Source organism: Chiloscyllium plagiosum, unplaced genomic scaffold (assembly GCF_037043375.1).
Source record: "Chiloscyllium plagiosum isolate Xiang-an unplaced genomic scaffold, Cpla_swu_hap1 HiC_scaffold_35, whole genome shotgun sequence".
NCBI lineage: Eukaryota > Metazoa > Chordata > Chondrichthyes > Orectolobiformes > Hemiscylliidae > Chiloscyllium > Chiloscyllium plagiosum.
This window is the reverse complement of record NW_028270173.1, coordinates 4371177-4390636: the sequence shown is the minus strand read 5'-3', so window position 1 is coordinate 4390636 and position 19460 is coordinate 4371177. Positions and strand designations below refer to the sequence as shown.

Here is a 19460-nt window from a genome sequence, read left to right as displayed (position 1 = left end):
TTGTCGTTATTAGGGACATTGTGTATCCGGGCGGGACGGTGACGATGGGAGACTTGTCGTTATTAGGGACATTGTGTATCCGGGCGGGACGGTGACGATGGGAGACTTGTCGTTATTAGGGACATTGTGTATCCGGGCGGGACGGTGACGATGGGAGACTTGTCGTTATTAGGGACATTGTGTATCCGGGCGGGACGGTGACGATGGGAGACTTGTCGTTATTAGGGACATTGTGTATCCGGGCGGGACGGTGACGATGGGAGACTTGTCGTTATTAGGGACATTGTGTATCCGGGCGGGACGGTGACGATGGGAGACTTGTCGTTATTAGGGACATTGTGTATCCGGGCGGGACGGTGACGATGGGAGACTTGTCGTTATTAGGGACATTGTGTATCCGGGCGGGACGGTGACGATGGGAGACTTGTCGTTATTAGGGACATTGTGTATCCGGGCGGGACGGTGACGATGGGAGACTTGTCGTTATTAGGGACATTGTGTATCCGGGCGGGACGGTGACGATGGGAGACTTGTCGTTATTAGGGACATTGTGTATCCGGGCGGGACGGTGACGATGGGAGACTTGTCGTTATTAGGGACATTGTGTATCCGGGCGGGACGGTGACGATGGGAGACTTGTCGTTATTAGGGACATTGTGTATCCGGGCGGGACGGTGACGATGGGAGACTTGTCGTTATTAGGGACATTGTGTATCCGGGCGGGACGGTGACGATGGGAGACTTGTCGTTATTAGGGACATTGAGTATCCGGGTGGGATGGTGACGATGGGAGACTTGTTGTCACTGAGTCCATGGGATTGCTGAGGAATGTCTCTGATCCTCTGTCCGCAGGAGCATCTGGCCCATCCCTTGATGATGCCATTGGGATGTTTCTCTGTGCCTTTATTGTGTACGGAATATTAAAATTCCTCTACTGGATATTCATGGAGAAAGGTAAACAGCCCAACGGTACATTGAACCATCAGTCAGGAGATCTGTAACTCTCAGTCACATCCCCAAGGCCAGTTAGACTACACTGAGGGTCCCAGTAAACCCCCAATGGGCAAAACTGCAAAACTGTTCCACCATTCGATCTTGTTATCTTTCCCAACCCCATTCTCCTGCCTTCTCTCTGTAACCCTGACCCCATTACCAATCAAGAACTGATCTCTCTCCATCTTTAATGCACTCAATGACCTGAACCCCCACCGTTTTGTGCGACACTGAATTCCAGAGTCCCCACCCTCTGCCTCAGGAAATTCCTCCTCATCTCAGTTCGAAAGGGTTGGTCCCTTCACCCTGAGGCTGTGCCCTCGGGTCCTAGTCTCTCCTACTGGTGCCAACATCTTCTCCATGTCCACTCTATCCAGACCACTCAGGATTCTCGAAGTTTCAAATGGGTTCCTCCCTCTCATCCTTTGGAATTCTATTGAGCACAGATCCAGAATCCTCAAACCCTTCTTCAGCCTTTCATCCGTTGGATCATTCTTTGTAAATCTCGTCTGGACCCTCTCCAATGCCAGCACATCCTTCCTTAGATACAGGACCCAAAACTGACCATGATATCTCAAAGTGATGAAACCAGATCCTTATCCAGCCTCAGACGTGCATCCCTGCTCTTGTATTCTAGCCCTCTTGAAGTGAATGCTAACATGACATTTACCTTCCTAACTGCCACCTAATCCTACCTGTCCATCGGAGGAGTCTGAATTCAGGATTCTTTCTAGTCCTTTCACATTTCATATTTCTGAAGCCTTTCCCCATTTAGAAACCAGTATGTTCCTGCTCTTCCTGCCAAAGTGCAGAACCTGACACTTTCCCACATTGGATTCCATCGGCCACTTCTTTGCCCAATTTTTTCCACCTGTCCAAGTCCTTCTGCAGCCTCCCCACCTCCTTAACACGACCTGTCCCTCCAGCTGTCCTTGTGACACCTGCAATATTACACCGACAATATTGCTGTTATATTAGCACGCGGGGTATATTTTATGTACGTTATATTACAGTGTGATATGTTTTATATATGTTATATTACAGTGATTACATTGGTATATCTCTATACCACCCCGCACCCCTCCGTATCTCTATACCCCCCCGCACCCCTCCGTATCTCTATACCCCCCCGCACCCCTCCGTATCTCTATACCCCCCCGCACCCCTCCGTATCTCTATACCCCTCCGCACCCCTCCGTATCTCTATACCCCCCCGCACCCCTCCGTATCTCTATACCCCCCCGCACCCCTCCGTATCTCTATACCCCCCCGCACCCCTCCGTATCTCTATACCCCCCACACCCCTCCGTATCTCTATACCCCCCCGCACCCCTCTGTATCTCTATACCCCCCACACCCCTCCGTATCTCTATACCCCCCACACCCCTCCGTATCTCTATACCCCCCCGCACCCCTCCGTATCTCTATACCCCCCCGCACCCCTCTGTATCTCTATACCCCCCGCACCCCTCCGTATCTCTATACCCCCCACACCCCTCCGTATCTCTATACCCCCCCGCACCCCTCCGTATCTCTATACCCCCCCGCACCCCTCTGTATCTCTATACCCCCCACACCCCTCCGTATCTCTATACCCCCCCGCACCCCTCCGTATCTCTATACCCCCCCGCACCCCTCCGTATCTCTATACCCCCCCGCACCCCTCCGTATCTCTATACCCCCCCGCACCCCTCCGTATCTCTATACCCCCCCGCACCCCTCCGTATCTCTATACCCCCCCGCACCCCTCCGTATCTCTATACCCCCCCGCACCCCTCCGTATCTCTATACCCACCCAAAACCACTCCGTATCTCTATACCCACCCAAAACCCCTCCGCATCTCTATACCCCCCTACAACCCTCCGTATCTCTATACCCCCCCACACCCCTCCGTATCTCTATACCCCCCCGCACCCCTCCGTATCTCTATACCCCCCCGCACCCCTCCGTATCTCTATACCCCCCCGCACCCCTCCGTATCTGTATACCCCCCCGCACCCCTCCGTATCTCTATACCCCCCCGCACCCCTCCGTATCTCTATACCCCCCCGCACCCCTCCGTATCTCTATACCCCCCCGCTCCCCTCCGTATCTCTATACCCCCCCGCACCCCTCCGTATCTCTATACCCCCCCGCACCCCTCCGTATCTCTATACCCCCCCGCACCCCTCCGTATCTCTATACCCCCCCGCTCCCCTCCGTATCTCTATACCCCCCCACACCCCTCCGTATCTCTATACCCCCCCACACCCCTCCGTATCTCTATCCCCCCCACACCCCTCCGTATCTCTATACCCCCCTACACCCCTCCGTATCTCTATACCCCCCACACCCCTCCGTATCTCTATACCCCCCCACACCCCTCCGTATCTCTATACCCCCCCACACCCCTCCGTATCTCTATCCCCCCCACACCCCTCCGTATCTCTATACCCCCCCACACCCCTCCGTATCTCTATACCCCCCCCGCACCTCTCCGTATCTCTATACCCCCCCGCACCCCTCCGTATCTCTATACCCCCCCGCACCCCTCCGTATCTCTATACCCCCCCGCACCCCTCCGTATCTCTATACCCCCCCGCTCCCCTCCGTATCTCTATACCCCCCCACACCCCTCCGTATCTCTATACCCCCCCGCTCCCCTCCGTATCTCTATACCCCCCCGCTCCCCTCCGTATCTCTATACCCCCCCGCACCCCTCCGTATCTCTATACCCCCCCGCACCCCTCCGTATCTCTATACCCCCCCGCTCCCCTCCGTATCTCTATACCACCCCACTCCCCTCCGTATCTCTATACCCCCCCACACCCCTCTGTATCTCTATACCCCCCCGCTCCCCTCCGTATCTCTATACCCCCCCACACCCCTCCGTATCTCTATACCCCCCCCACACCCCTCCGTATCTCTATACCCCCCCACACCCCTCCGTATCTCTATACCCCTCCACACCCCTCCGTATCTCTATACTCCCCCACACCCCTCCGTATCTCTATACCCCCCCACACCCCTCCGTATCTCTATACCCCCCCACACCCCTCCGTATCTCTATACCCCCCCACACCCCTCCGTATCTCTATCCCCCCCACACCCCTCCGTATCTCTATACCCCCCCACACCCCTCCGTATCTCTATACCCCCCCACACCCCTCCGTATCTCTATACCCCCCCACACCCCTCCGTATCTCTATACCCCCCCACACCCCTCCGTATCTCTATACCCCCCCACACCCCTCCGTATCTCTATACCCCCCCACACCCCTCCGTATCTCTATACCCCCCCACACCCCTCCGTATCTCTATACCCCCCCACACCCCTCCATATCTCTATACCCCCCTACACCCCTCCGTATCTCTATCCCCCCCACACTCCACTGTATCTCTATACCCCCCCACACCCCTCCGTATCTCTATACACCCCCACACCCCTCCGTATCTCTATACCCCCCTACACCCCTCCGTATTTCTATACCCCCCCACACCCCTCCGTATCTCTATACCGCCCCACACTCCACTGTATCTCTATACCCCCCCACACTCCTCTGTATCTCTATACCCCCCACACCCCTCCGTATCTCTATACCCCCCCACACCCCTCCGTATTCTATACCCCCCCACACCCCTCCGTATCTCTATACCCCCCCACACCCCTCCGTATCTCTATACCCCCCCACACCCCTCCGTATCTCTATACCCCCCCACACCCCTCCGTATCTCTATACCCCTCCACACCCCTCCGTATCTCTATACTCCCCCACACCCCTCCGTATCTCTATACCCCCCCACACCCCTCCGTATCTCTATACCCCCCCACACCCCTCCGTATCTCTATACCCCCCCACACCCCTCCGTATCTCTATCCCCCCCACACCCCTCCGTATCTCTATACCCCCCCACACCCCTCCGTATCTCTATACCCCCCCACACCCCTCCGTATCTCTATACCCCCCCACACCCCTCCGTATCTCTATACCCCCCCACACCCCTCCGTATCTCTATACCCCCCCACACCCCTCCGTATCTCTATACCCCCCCACACCCCTCCGTATCTCTATACCCCCCTACACCCCTCCGTATCTCTATCCCCCCCACACTCCACTGTATCTCTATACCCCCCCACACCCCTCCGTATCTCTATACACCCCCACACCCCTCCGTATCTCTATACCCCCCTACACCCCTCCGTATTTCTATACCCCCCCACACCCCTCCGTATCTCTATACCGCCCCACACTCCACTGTATCTCTATACCCCCCCACACTCCTCTGTATCTCTATACCCCCCACACCCCTCCGTATCTCTATCCCCCCCACACCCCTCCGTATTCTATACCCCCCCACACCCCTCCGTATTCTATACCCCCCCACACCCCTCCGTATCTCTATACCCCCCCACACCCCTCCGTATCTCTATACCCCCCCACACCCCTCCGTATCTCTATACCCCCCCACACTCCATTGTATCTCTATACCCCCCACACTCCACTGTATCTCTATACCCCCCCACACCCCTCCGTATCTCTATACACCCCCACACCCCTCCGTATCTCTATACCCCCCTACACCCCTCCGTATTTCTATACCCCCCCACACCCCTCCGTATCTCTATACCGCCCCACACTCCACTGTATCTCTATACCCCCCACACTCCTCTGTATCTCTATACCCCCCACACCCCTCCGTATCTCTATCCCCCCCACACCCCTCCGTATTCTATACCCCCCCACACCCCTCCGTATCTCTATACCCCCCCACACTCCTCTGTATCTCTATACCCCCCCACACTCCATTGTATCTCTATACCCCCCACACCCCTCTGTATCTCTATACCCCCCCACACCCCTCCGTATCTCTATACACCCCCACACCCCTCCGTATCTCTATACCCCCAAACTCCTCTGTATCTCTATACCCCCCCACACTCCTCTGTATCTCTATACCCCCCCTACACTCCTCCGTATCTCTATACCCCCCTACACCCTGCGTATCTCTATACCCCCCCACACCCCTCCGTATCTCTATACCCCCCTACACCCCTCCGTATCTCTATCCCCCCCACACTCCACTGTATCTCTATACCCCCCCACACCCCTCCGTATCTCTATACACCCCCACACCCCTCCGTATCTCTATACCCCCCTACACCCCTCCGTATTTCTATACCCCCCCACACCCCTCCGTATCTCTATACCGCCCCACACTCCACTGTATCTCTATACCCCCCCACACTCCTCTGTATCTCTATACCCCCCACACCCCTCCGTATCTCTATCCCCCCCACACCCCTCCGTATTCTATACCCCCCCACACCCCTCCGTATCTCTATACCCCCCCACACTCCTCTGTATCTCTATACCCCCCCACACTCCATTGTATCTCTATACCCCCCACACCCCTCTGTATCTCTATACCCCCCCACACCCCTCCGTATCTCTATACACCCCCACACCCCTCCGTATCTCTATACCCCCCCACACTCCTCTGTATCTCTATACCCCCCCACACTCCTCTGTATCTCTATACCCCCCCTACACTCCTCCGTATCTCTATACCCCCCTACACCCTGCGTATCTCTATACCCCCCCACACCCCTCCGTATCTCTATACCCCCCTACACCCTCCGTATCTCTATACCCCCCAGACCCCTCCGTATCTCTATACCCCCCTACACCCCTCCGTATCTCTATACACCCCCACAGCCCTCCGTATCTCTATACCCCCCTACACCCCTCCGTATCTCTATACCCCCCTACACCCCTCCGTATCTCTATACCCCCCCTACACCCCTCCGTATCTCTATACCCCCCACACCCCTCCGTATCTCTATACCCCCCACACCCCTCCGTATCTCTATACTCCCCCACACCCCTCCGTATCTCTATACCCCCCCACACCCCTCCGTATCTCTATACCCCCCCACACCCCTCCCTATCTCTATACCCCCCCACACCCTCCCTATCTCTATACCCCCCACACCCCTCTGTATCTCTATACTCCCCTACACCCCTCCGTATCTCTATACCCCCCCCCACACCCCTCCGTATCTTTCTACCCCCTCCAGCCACTAAACCCTCTCCCTATTTCTGTAGCCACCTCCCCAATACCCCCCCTCCCTATCCTGCTGGTAAATGGGGTCTATTCCTGCTGGTTAATGGTGGTTATTCCTGCTGGTTAATGCGGTCTATTCCTGATGGCTAATGGGGGATATTCCTGCTGGTTAATTGGGGCAATTTCTGCTGGTTAATGGGGGATATTCCTGCTGGTTAATGGGGGTTATTCCTGCTGGTTATTGAGGGATATTCCTGCTGGTTAATGGGGGTCTATCCCTGCTGGTTAATGGGGTCTCTTCCTGCTGGTTAATGGGGTCTATTCCTGCTGGTTAATGGGGGTCTATCCCTGCTGGTTAACGGAGTCTATTCCTGCTGGTTAATGGAGGTCTATCCCTGCTGGTTAATGGGGTCACTTCCTGCTGGTTAATGGGGGTCTATCCCTGCTGGTTGATGGGGTCTATCACTGCTGGTTAATGGGGGTCTCTTCCTGCTGGTTAATGGGGTCTCTTCCTGCTGGTTAATGGGGGTCTATCCCTGCTGGTTGGTGGGGTCTCTTCCTGCTGGTTAATGGGGTCTCGTCCTGCTGGTTAATGGGGTTCTATCCCTGCTGGTTAATGGGGTCTATCCCTGCTGGTTAATGGGGTCTCTTCCTGCTGGTTAATGGGGTCTATCCCTGCAGGTTAATGGGGTCTCTTCCTGCTGGTTAATGGGGTCTCTTCCTGCTGGTTAATGGGGGTCTATCCCTGCTGGTTAATGGGGTCTCTTCCTGCTGGTCAATGGGGGTCTATCCCTGCTGGTTGGTGGGGTCTCTTCCTGCTGGTTAATGGGGTCCTATCCCTGCTGGTTAATGGGGGTCTCTTCCTGCTGGTTAATGGGGTTCTATCCCTGCTGGTTAATGGGGTCTCTTCCTGCTGGTTAATGGGGTTCTATCCCTGCTGGTTAATGGGGTCTATTCCTGCTGGTTAATGGGGGTCTCTTCCTGCTGGTTAATGGGGTTCTATCCCTGCTGGTTAATGGGGTCTCTTCCTGCTGGTTAATGGGGTTCTATCCCTGCTGGTTAATGGGGTCTATCCCTGCTGGTTAATGGGGTCTCTTCCTGCTGGTTATTGGTTGGAGAGTGTACACATGGCCATTATGTGTTTGTTTTTGCAGTTTACGGTCTGCTGTTTGGAACAGAAGGAGGACCAGCAGAAAAGGTAAACAGCTGAGGGTCACGCTGACTCAGGGCAAAGGTCATAGAGATTAACCTCAAAGCAACTTCCAGCTCTGAATGGAGGGAGAACAAAGGCAATCCCTGCTGGTTAATGGGGATATTCCTGCTGGTTAATGGGAGCTATCCCTGCTGGTTAATGGGGATATTCCTGCTGGTTAATGGGGGATATTCTGGCTGGTTAATGGGTGATATTCCTGCTGGTTAATGGGGATTATTCCTGCTGGTTAATGGGGGATATTCCTGCTGATTAATGCGGGTGATTCCTGCTGGTTAATGGGGGCGATTCCTGCTGGTTAATGGGGGATATTCCTGCTGGTTAATTTGGGTGATTCCTGCTGGTTAATGGGGGTTATTCCTGTTGGTTAATGGGGATTATTCCTGCTGGTTAATGGGGGCAATTCCTGCTGGTTAATGGGGGATCTTCCTGCTAGTTAATAGGGTCCATTCCTGCTGGTTAATGGTCAGAGCTATTCCTACTGGTTAATGGAGACGATTCCTACTGGTTAATGGGAGCTATTCCTGCTGGTTTATGGGGGCAATTCCTGCTGGTTAATGGGAGATATTCCTGCTGGTTAATGGGGGATATTCCTGCTGGTTAATGGGAGCTATCCCTGCTGGTTAATGGGAGCTATCCCTGATGGTTAATGAGGGCTGGTTAATTGGAGGTATTCCTGCTGGTTAATGGGGGCTATTCCTGATGGTTAATGAGGGCTGGTTAATTGGAGGTATTCCTGCTGGTTAATGGGGGTTATTCCTGCTAGTTAATGGAAGCTATCCTTGCTGGTTAATGGGGGTTATTCCTGCTGGTTTATGGGGGCAATTCCTGCTGGTTAGGGGAGATATTCCTGCTGGTTAATGGGGGCTATTCCTGTTGGTGAATGGGGCTATGCCTGCTGGTTGATTGGGTTATTCCTGCTGGTTAATGGGAATTATTCCTGCTGGTTAATGGGGGTGGAGCCAGCAGTGGGTAGGACAATAAATCCTAACCCCACCGCACCCCGTGCTGCCCATGTGCCAGGGGTGAATGGGGCAGACAGTGAGAGACGGGGGGGGGGACCTGGAGATGCTACAGGAGGTAAACACTTGTGGTTATCTGTGTCACACTGAGACTGAGGTCCACTGGATTGGGACAGGGAGAGGGATAGGCAGGGAGTGTTCCTGTCCAATCTCTCACATCATTACTCACTGCACCTTCCTCATCCTCTCTTCCAGGTGAAAAGTAACTAAACATCCAGGCTGCCGTCAGAGAGGCGCTGACGAACTGTCGGTATGTATAAAAGGGAGCTTTAACCACAGTTCCTGTTAGTGAGTGCTGTGCTGCCCCCACTGAGGGCACCACTGATACTGAACAGAGAGAGGGAGACAATGCTACTGAGCAGAAAACTCAAAAAAGGATCATGCCGTAAGGTTGAGTGAAATAGGGATTGATCGGAAGGGTGAGGGGAGTAACAAATTAAAAATATTATACATGAATGCACAAAGCATCAGAAATAAGATGGATGAGCTTGAGGCTCATTTGGAAATTGGCAGATACGATGTTGTGGGGATAACTGAGATGTGGCTTCAAGTGGACAGGGCCTGGGAAATGAATATTCAAGGCTACACGTGCTATCGTAAGGACAGACTGATGGGCAGAGGGGGTGGGGTGGCCCTGTTGGTAAGGGATGATATTCAGTCCCTTGCGCAGGAGGTCCTGGAATCAGGAGATGTAGAGTCAGTATGGATAGAGCTGAGAAATACTAAGGGTAAAAAGACCCTCATGGGAGTTATCTACAGGCCCCCAAACAGTAGTCTGGATGTCGGATGTAAGTTGAATCAGGAGCTGAAATTGGCCTGTCACAAAGATGTTACTGCAGTTGTTATGGGGGATTTTAACATGCAGGTAGACTGGGAGAATCAGGATGATATTGGACCTCAAAGAGACTTTGTGGAGTGCCTCCGAGATGGATTCTTAGAACATCTGGTGCTGGAGCCGACCAGGGAGAAGGCAATTCTGGATCTGGTATTGTGCAACGAACCAGAATTGGTCAGAGACCTCGAAGTGAAGGAGCCATTGGGAAGTAGTGACCATAATACAATAAGCTTCAATCTGCAATTTGAGAGGGAGAGGGTACAATCGGAAGTGACAGTACTTCTGTTAAATAAAGGGAGCTAAGAGGGAGGAGCTGGCCAAAGTTCAATGGTGCAATACCTTAGCAGGGATGACCGTGGAGGAACAATGGCGGATATTTCTGTGTATAATGCAGAAGTTGCAGGATCAGTTCATTCCAAAAAGGAAGAAAGATCCCAGGAGGAGGCATGGGCGACTGTGGCTGATGAGGGAAGTTAAGAAACATATAAAGTTAAAAGAGAAACAGTATAACATAGCAAAGATAAGTGGGAAAACGGAGGACTGGGAAGCTTTTAAAGAACAGAGAGGATTACTAAGAAGGAAATATGCAGAGAAAAAATGAGGTACAAAGGTAAACTGGCCAATAATATAAAGGAGGATAGTAAAAGCTTTTTTAGGTATGTGAAAGGCCAAAAAATGGTTAAGATTAAAATTGGGCCCTTGAAGACAGAAACAGGGGAATATATTATGGGGAACAAAGAGATGGCAGAAGAATTGAATTAGTACTTCAGATCTGTGTTCACTGGGGAAGACACAAGCAATCTCCCTGAGGTAACAGTGGCTGAAGGACCTGAACTTAAGGGAATTTATATTTGCCAGGAATTGGTGTTGGAGAGACTGTTAGGTCTGAAGGATAATAAGTCTCCGGGGCCTGATGGTCTGCATCCCAGGATACTGAAGGAGGTGGCTCGGGAAATCCTGGATGCACTGGTGATTATTTTCCAGAGTTCAATAGATTCAGGATCAGTTCCTGCGGATTGGAGGGTGGCTAATGTTGTACCATTTTTTAAGATAGGTGGGAGAGAGAAAGCAGGAAATTACAGACCAGTTAGTCTGACCTCAGTGGTGGGAAAGATGCTGGAGTCAATTATAAAGGATGAAATTACGGCACATCAGGATAGTAGTAACAGGATAGGACAGAGTCAGCATGGATTTATGAAGGGGAAATCATGCTTGACTAATCTTCTGGAATTTTTTGAGGATGTAACTCTGAAGATGGACGAGGGAGATCCAGTAGATGTAGTGTACCTGGACTTTCAGAAAGCTTTTGATAAAGTCCCACATAGGAGGTTAGTGAGCAAAATTAGGGCGCATGGTATTGGGGGCAAAGTACTAACTTGGATTGAAAGTTGGTTGGCTGATAGGAAACAAAGAGTAGTGATAAACGATTCCATTTCGGAATGGCAGGCAGTGACCAGTGGGGTACCGCAGGGAACAATGCTGGGACCGCAGATTTTTACAATATATATTAATGATATAGAAGATGGTATCAGCAATAACATTAGCAAATTTGCTGATGATACTAAGCTGGGTGGCAGGGTGAAATATGAGGAGGATGTTAGGAGATTACAGGGTGACCTGGACAGGTTAGGTGAGTGGGCAGATGCATGGCAGATGCAGTTTAATGTGGATAAATGTATGGTTATCCACTTTGGTGGCAAGAACAGGAAGGCTGATTACTACCTAAATGGAATCAATTTATGTAAAGGGGCAGTACAGAGAGATCTGGGTGTTCTTGTGCACCAGTCAGTGAAGGCAAGCATGCAGGTACAGCAGGTAGTGAAGAAGGCTAATAGCATGCTGGCCTTCATAACAAGAGGAATTGTGTATAGAAGTAAAGAGGTTCTTCTGCAGCTGTACAGGGCCCTAGTGAGACCACACCTGGAATATTGTGTGCAGTTTTGGTCTCTAAATTTGAGGAAAGACATTCTGGCTATTGAGGGAGTGCAGCGTAGGTTCACGAGGTCAATTCCTGGAATGGCAGGATTACCTTACACTGAAAGACTGGAGCGACTGGGCTTGTATACCCTTGAGTTTAGAAGACTGAGAGGGGATCTGATTGAGACGTATAAGATTATTAAAGGATTGGACACTGGCAGTAGGAAACATGTTTCCACTGATGGGTGAGTCCTGAACCAGAGGACACAGCTTAAAGATACGGGGTAGGCCATTTAGGACAGAGATGAGGAGAAACTTCTTCACCCAGAGAGTGGTGGCTGTGTGGAATGCTCTGCCCCAGAGGGCAGTGGAGGCCCAGTCTCTGGATACTTTCAAGGAAGAGTTGGATAGAGCTCTCAAGGATAGTGGAATCAAGGGTTATGGAGATAAGGCAGGAACAGGATACTGATTAAGGATGATCAGCCATGATCATAATGAATGGTGGTGCATAATGAATGGCCTCCTCCTGCACCTATTGTCTATTGACTGTGCTGAGGAGAGATTTACTGTAGTCACGTTTACCTAAGTACAGGGAAAAGTTGTGTTTTGCGAGCAGTACAGGCAGATCATAGAAACGGGGCCATACAGATGGTCGGGTGCTGGGACAGAGCCAGGGGTACAGGCAGATCATAGAAACGCGGCCATACAGATGATCGGGTGCTGGGACAGAGCCAGGGGGACAGGCAGATCATAGAAACGAGGCCATACAGATGATCGGGTGCTGGGACAGAGCCAGGGGTACAGACAGATCATAGAAACGAGGCCATACAGATGATCGGGTGCTGGGACAGAGCCGGGGTACAGGCAGGTCATTGAACCGAGGCCATACAGATGATCGGGTGCTGGGACAGAGCCAGGGGTACAGGCAGATCATAGAAACGAGGCCGTACAGATGATCGGGTGATGGGACAGAGCTGGGGTACAGGCAGGTCATTGAACCGAGGCCATACAGATGATCGGGTGCTGGGACAGAGCCGGGGGTACAGGCAGGTCATTGAACCGAGGCCATACAGATGATCGGGTGCTGGGACAGAGCCAGGGATACAGGCAGATCATACAAACGAGGCCGTACAGATGATCGGGTGCTGGGACAGAGCCAGGGGTACAGGCAGGTCATAGAAACGGGGCCGTACAGGTGATCGGGTGCTGGGACAGAGCCAGGGGTACAGGCAGGTCATAGAAACATGGCCGTACAGATGATCGGGTGCTGGGACAGAGCCAGGGGTACAGGCAGATCATAGAAACGGGGCCGTACAGATGATCGGGTGCTGGGACAGAGCCAGGGGTACAGGCAGACCATAGAAACATGGCCGTACAGATGATCGGGTGCTGGGACAGAGCCGGGGGTACAGGCAGGTCATAGAAACATGGCCGTGCAGATGTTCGGGTGCTGGGACAGAGCCAGGGGGACAGGCAGATCATAGAAACGGGGCTGTACAGATGATCGGGTGCTGGGACAGAGCCAGGGATACAGGCAGGTCATAGAAACGGGGCCGTACAGATGATCGGGTGCTGGGACAGAGCCAGGAGACAGGCAGATCATAGAAACGGGGCCGTACAGATGATCGGGTGCTGGGACAGAGCCAGGGGGACAGGCAGGTCATAGAAACATGGCCGTACAGATGATCGGGTGCTGGGACAGAGCCAGGGGGACAGGCAGGTCATAGAAACGGGGCCGTACAGATGATCGGGTGCTGGGACAGAGCCAGGGATACAGGCAGGTCATAGAAACGCGGCCGTACAGGTGATCGGGTGCTGGGACAGAGCCAGGGGGACAGGCAGATCATAGAAACATGGCCGTACAGATGATCGGGTGCTGGGACAGAGCCAGGGGTACAGGCAGGTCATAGAAACGGGGCCGTACAGATGATCGGGTGCTGGGACTGAGCCAGGGATACAGGCAGGTCATAGAAACAGGGCCGTACAGATGATCGGGTGCTGGGACAGAGCCAGGGGGACAGGCAGATCATAGAAACAGGGCCGTACAGATGATCGGGTGCTGGGACAGAGCCAGGGGGACAGGCAGGTCATAGAAACATGGCCGTACAGATGATCGGGTGCTGGGACAGAGCCAGGGGGACAGGCAGGTCATAGAAACGCGGCCATACAGGTGATCGGGTGCTGGGACAGAGCCAGGGGTACAGGCAGGTCATAGAAACATGGCCGTACAGATGATCGGGTGCTGGGACAGAGCCAGGGGGACAGGCAGATCATAGAAACGGGGCCGTACAGATGATCGGGTGCTGGGATAGAGCCAGGGGGACAGGCAGGTCATAGAAACGGGGCCGTACAGATGATCGGGTGATGGGACAGAGCCGGGGTACAGGCAGGTCATAGAAACATGGCCGTACAGATGATCGGGTGCTGGGACAGAGCCAGGGGTACAGGCAGGTCATAGAAACGGGGCCATACAGATGATCGGGTGCTGGGACAGAGCCAGGGGGACAGGCAGATCATAGAAACGTGGCCGTACAGATGACCGGGTGCTGGGACAGAGCCAGGGGTACAGGCAGGTCATAGAAACGGGGCCATACAGATGATCGGGTGCTGGGACAGAGCCAGGGGGACAGGCAGATCATAGAAACGGGGCCGTACAGATGATCGGGTGCTGGGACAGAGCCGGGGGGACAGGCAGGTCATACAAACGAGGCCGTACAGATGACCGGGTGCTGGGACAGAGCCAGGGGGACAGGCAGGTCATAGAAACATGGCCGTACAGATGATCGGGTGCTGGGACAGAGCCAGGGGTACAGGCAGATCATAGAAACATGGCCGTACAGATGATCGGGTGCGAGGACAGAGCCAGGGGGGACAGGCAGATCATAGAAACGGGGCCGTACAGATGATCGGGTGCTGGGACAGAGCCAGGGGGACAGGCAGATCATAGAAACGGGGCCGTACAGATGATCGGGTGCTGGGACAGAGCCGGGGGGACAGGGTTACACCGCACGGGAGGTGCACTAAAGCAGGATCCACGTTTGTTTTGAAATTAATCAGTGTAATAATGGCTGTTGCTGAACCTGCTGGTGCATGTGTTCGAAGTTCTGTACCTTCTGTCTGAAGGAACAGGGAGGAGAGCATTCCTGGGGTGGGAGGGGTCTTTGATGATGTTGACAGCCTTTCCCCAGCAGTGAGCTGTCTGTGGAGGGAAGGTTAGCTCCTGTGGTGGTCTGGGCTGTGCACACCACCCTCTGTCGTTTCTCACAGTCCCTGGACAGAGCAGTTGCCGTACCAGACTGTAACACACCCGGACAGTACCCTCCCAATGGGGCATCTGTCGGAGTTGGTGAGGGGCCGTATGGATCATGCTGAAGTCCCTGGGTCGTCCTGAGGAAGAAGAGGCGTTGTGCCTTCTTAACATCTACACGGGTAACCCAGGACAGGCTGTCAGTTATTGTCACTCGGAGGAAGTTGACACTGTCCACCCTCTCCACCTCTGCTTCCCAAGACTTTGGCTGCAGACCTGATTGAACAATTTGTGAATAACGAAACAGCTAAAATATGAAACCCCAAACTGTGACTAAGGGCAAGATACAACCCCTGGCTGGTGGGGAATGCTGTAAGGTGGCTGATTCTAAAATGAGATGCTCATCCTCCAGTCTGCCTCAGGCTTTGTTGGAACAAATGATCATTTCTTTTCCCAAGAGTGATGATTACAGTCTGCAGATTTCTCTGTGAAACTTGTGGTAGTGGTTCTTGGGCTAAACTGTTTTTATTTCTGTTTTAGATGAATCAGTGATGGGCGGAGAGAAGGGAGGGGGTTCAGCTGACCCTCTCAGGTCTGACCAGCTGATTTTCGGTGATGCAGCTGCACTCCAAGTTTTTCCTGTTTCGTTTTGTGTGTGTTTTTTTTAAATCCGCGTGCTTTTGCGAGCAGCTTGGTAGACATGTTCGGCAGTTTCTGAACAGATCGTGTAAATAGTTATCTGAAATTTGCATTGAAGGTTGAAATTACTGGTTAAAAATCACTCGGGGGTGGGGGGGCCTCAGTAGTCACTCTCTTTCTCCTCTGCTTTGAAAACACTCTGTTGGGAAGGAAACATTTCTGTACATTCTAGTGAGACTGTAAACCTACAATGGAATATTGCCCTGAGATCTCGGTTTATATTATAGAGACATGGTAAACACACAGTGGGAATATCACCCTGTGATCTCTATGTTATAGAGACTCTGTAAACATACAGTGGGAATGTTGCCCTGAGATCTGTTACAGAGACACTGTAAATGTACAGCAGGAAGATGTGCATATGATGGAGACTCTGTATAAACACACAGTGGGATGACTTTGGTTCTTTCAAGTGAACTCAGGGAAAACTATTTTAAGGACACTGCGCTAATGGTAATCGTGCTGTTCAGGGCCTTGGTAAGATGTGGTTATCTACGAGCACTCTATCCCCTTCATCTTTGGATTGTGGGTCGTTTTGTGACCTTGGGACCTGCCTTATGGAATCCCCCTTTGTGTGGCTAGGAGAGAGGATAATGGGAAGGGAGCACTGGCCTCTCCAGACCCTCTCCCTAACAGCAGGACACTGTGTACTGTTCCACGTCAGAGCAGGTCAGGTAGCTGCATTCTGAAGTCATTCAAACCACAGGTCGAAGTCTGTCACGTGTCGTGGAGAAAGACAGACAGCCTACGGTTCTCTTCTTCTGGGTCACGGCTGTTAGTACCCAGATCCCAAAGCAGCTCTGTCCATCTCAACGTTGGCCTCCCCCCTCTAGGTGGGGGGTACAGTGCCCTTTGCCCCCAGTGTTTCCCCTTTCTACAGCTGAACATTGACAACAGTTGTTTTTGAACGTATCCACGCAGTCCCTTTCTCCCACTGCTGTCATAATCTCCCCCTTTTCAAACTATTTCAGTTCTCTCCTTGCTTTCTACAGTTTAAGATGGTCATTTTCTCTTTATTCACTCGTAGGATGCATGTGTCGATGACTGGGCCCAGCATTTATTGCCCCTGTCCCTAGTTATCCCCCCCTTGAGAAGGTGGGGGTGAGCTGCATTTACTGCCCCTGTCCCTAGTTGCCCCCCCTTGAGAAGGTGGGGGTGAGCTGCATTTACTGCCCCTGTCCCTAGTTGCCCCTCCCTTGAGAAGGTGGGGGTGAGCTGCCTTCTTGAACCGCTGCAGTCCATGTGCTGTGGGTAGACCCACAATGTCCCTTAGGGAGGGAATTCCAGGATTGGGACCCAACCACACTGAAGGAACGGCCGATATATTTCCAAGTCAGGATGGGGAGGGGCTCGGAGGGGAACTTGCAGGGGGTGGGGTTCCCATGGACCTGCTGCCCCTTGTCCTTCTGGATGGAAGTGGCTGTGGGGTTGGAAGGTGCTGCCTGAAGGTCTTTGGTGAGTTTCTGCAGGGTATCTTGTCGATGGTACACACTGCTGTTACTGAGTGTCGGGGGGTGGTGGGAGGGGATGTTTGGTGAGTTTCTGCAGGGTACCTTGTAGATGGTACACACTGTTGTTACTGAGCGTCGGAGGGTGGAGGGAGGGGATGTTTGGGGAGTTTCTGCAGGGTACCTTGTAGATGGTACACACTGCTGTTACTGAGCGTCGGGGGGTGGAGGGAGGGGATGTTTGGGGAGTTTCTGCAGGGTACCTTGTAGATGGTACACACTGCTGTTACTGAGCGTCGGGGGGTGGAGGGAGGGGATGTTTGGGGAGTTTCTGCAGGGTATCTTGTAGATGGTACACACTGCTGTTACCTTTCACCAAAATGTCCCCTCAGTTTGTGTTCCCCTGAAGGTTTGGGCCATCCACAAACCCCATTATAAGTTTGAATTGTGATTGCATTTTGTTCACCTCCCACCGTCCAATCTGAGAAAGGAGTTTAATTGTTGTGTTGAATTTCAAGGCCTAGTGAGTAGCCAGTTCAGGGACGCTTACCTGTTGAAGCCTTTGACAGTTTCCTGATTATTTCCGAATCCTTTGCCATCTATTTCCCTTTGTGTCCGTCTCTCGACGGATTTGTTTGGAAAAGTTGCCTGTGTAGTTTTCAATCGCGTACACCAATGAGCAAGTCTGCTTTATTTGGAATTAAAGTTTTCATTCCTCCTCAGTCTGTGTCTCATGATCTGCAGGAGGCCACCTGACGATAGATTTCAACGGCATTTCACCCCTGACCGAGGTCAGGGAGGGAGAAAGTTACCGTAGGCGTCCGACAGTATTATCTTTGTTCAGAACAAGGCAGGATGTTTTTGGAGGTGGGGAGGTGGGAGTACAGAGAAATCTTGGATAGGTGCTTATGAGATTTCAGTGAGCGGGATCTTGCTGTGCTGGGGGGACAATTCCCAAGTTTGCAGCTGACACCAGACTAGGGGAGGATTGTAAAACATGAGGGGGTCAGTGCTGGACTCTGAAAGGACATTGACAAGTTGGGGGGAGTGGAGGGGGAGAGGGGGGGGCAGATGGGGCTCAGTGCAGGGAAGTGGGAGGGAATGCACTTTGGTGGGAAGGGCATTGAGAGTCAATATAAAAGGGAGGGGGGGACATTCTACAGGGGGTGGGGCAGGAGCAGGGGGAGCTGGGGGTAAATGTGCACCAATCATTGAAGGTGGTGGGACAGGTAGAGGGGGCAGTGAATAAAGCACACAGTGTCCTCGGGTTTATTAACAGGGCCACAGAGTCCAAGAGCAAGGGGCTGATGCTGAACGTGTCCCAGCCCCTTGTTAGACCCCAGCTGGAGTACTGTGTCCAGGTGTGGGCCCCACATTATCGGAAAGATGGGGAACGCGTCGGAGAGAGGGCAGGAGCGATTTACAAGAACGGATCCAGGGATGGGGGAAGGTCAGCGATGAGGAGAGATTGAAGAGGTTGGGAATGTTCTCTCTGGGAGAGAAGGCGCCTCGGAGAGGGAGATCTGAGAGAGGTTTTCAAAATCCCGAGTGGGGAGAGGGCCTGGACAGAGGAGAGAGGGAGAAGCTGTTCCCACTCGGAAAAGGAACAGGATCGAGAGGGGGGTAGATTTAAAGGGATGTACAAATGGAGGGAGGGTGAAGTGAGGGAGAGAGTTTCTCACCCAGTGGGTAGTGAGGGTGTGGAATGTACTGCCTGGGAATGGAGGGGGGGGAGGCAGGTTCAACTGAGGCATTCCAGAGGGACAGAGGAGAGAAATGGGGGGCAGGGATAAGGGTGGGAAGGGCAGGAGATTGGGCCCTGGGGGATAGAACCAGTGCAGGAATGGTGGGCTGAATGGCCACCTTTTGTACTGTAACAACCCCATGATGTTTCTCCATCTCTTTTGAATTGTCATGTTTTACAAACTGTTCACAATCATAGAATTCTTACAGTCTATTCAGCCCATCGAGTCCACAATGTGGCTCCGAAGAGCATCCCACCCAGACCCATTCCCCTGCCCTATCCCTATAACGCTGCATTTC

General features: G+C 52.8%; 1 protein-coding gene across 1 annotated transcript in view; it reads left to right on the top strand.

Annotated features, from left to right (window-relative positions):
- LOC122545325 (tapasin-like) overlaps positions 1 to 18139 on the top strand; it is a 51668-nt gene extending 33529 nt beyond the window's left edge. Inside the window, exons 6-9 of the mRNA XM_087979126.1 lie at positions 853 to 954; positions 8194 to 8237; positions 9467 to 9521; positions 15811 to 18139. Of these exons, the coding sequence (XP_087835252.1) occupies positions 853 to 954; positions 8194 to 8237; positions 9467 to 9481 (161 nt within the window). The 3' untranslated portion in view covers positions 9482 to 9521; positions 15811 to 18139. The remainder of the gene's footprint in view (positions 1 to 852; positions 955 to 8193; positions 8238 to 9466; positions 9522 to 15810) is intronic.
- Positions 18140 to 19460: the final 1321 nt, after the last annotated feature.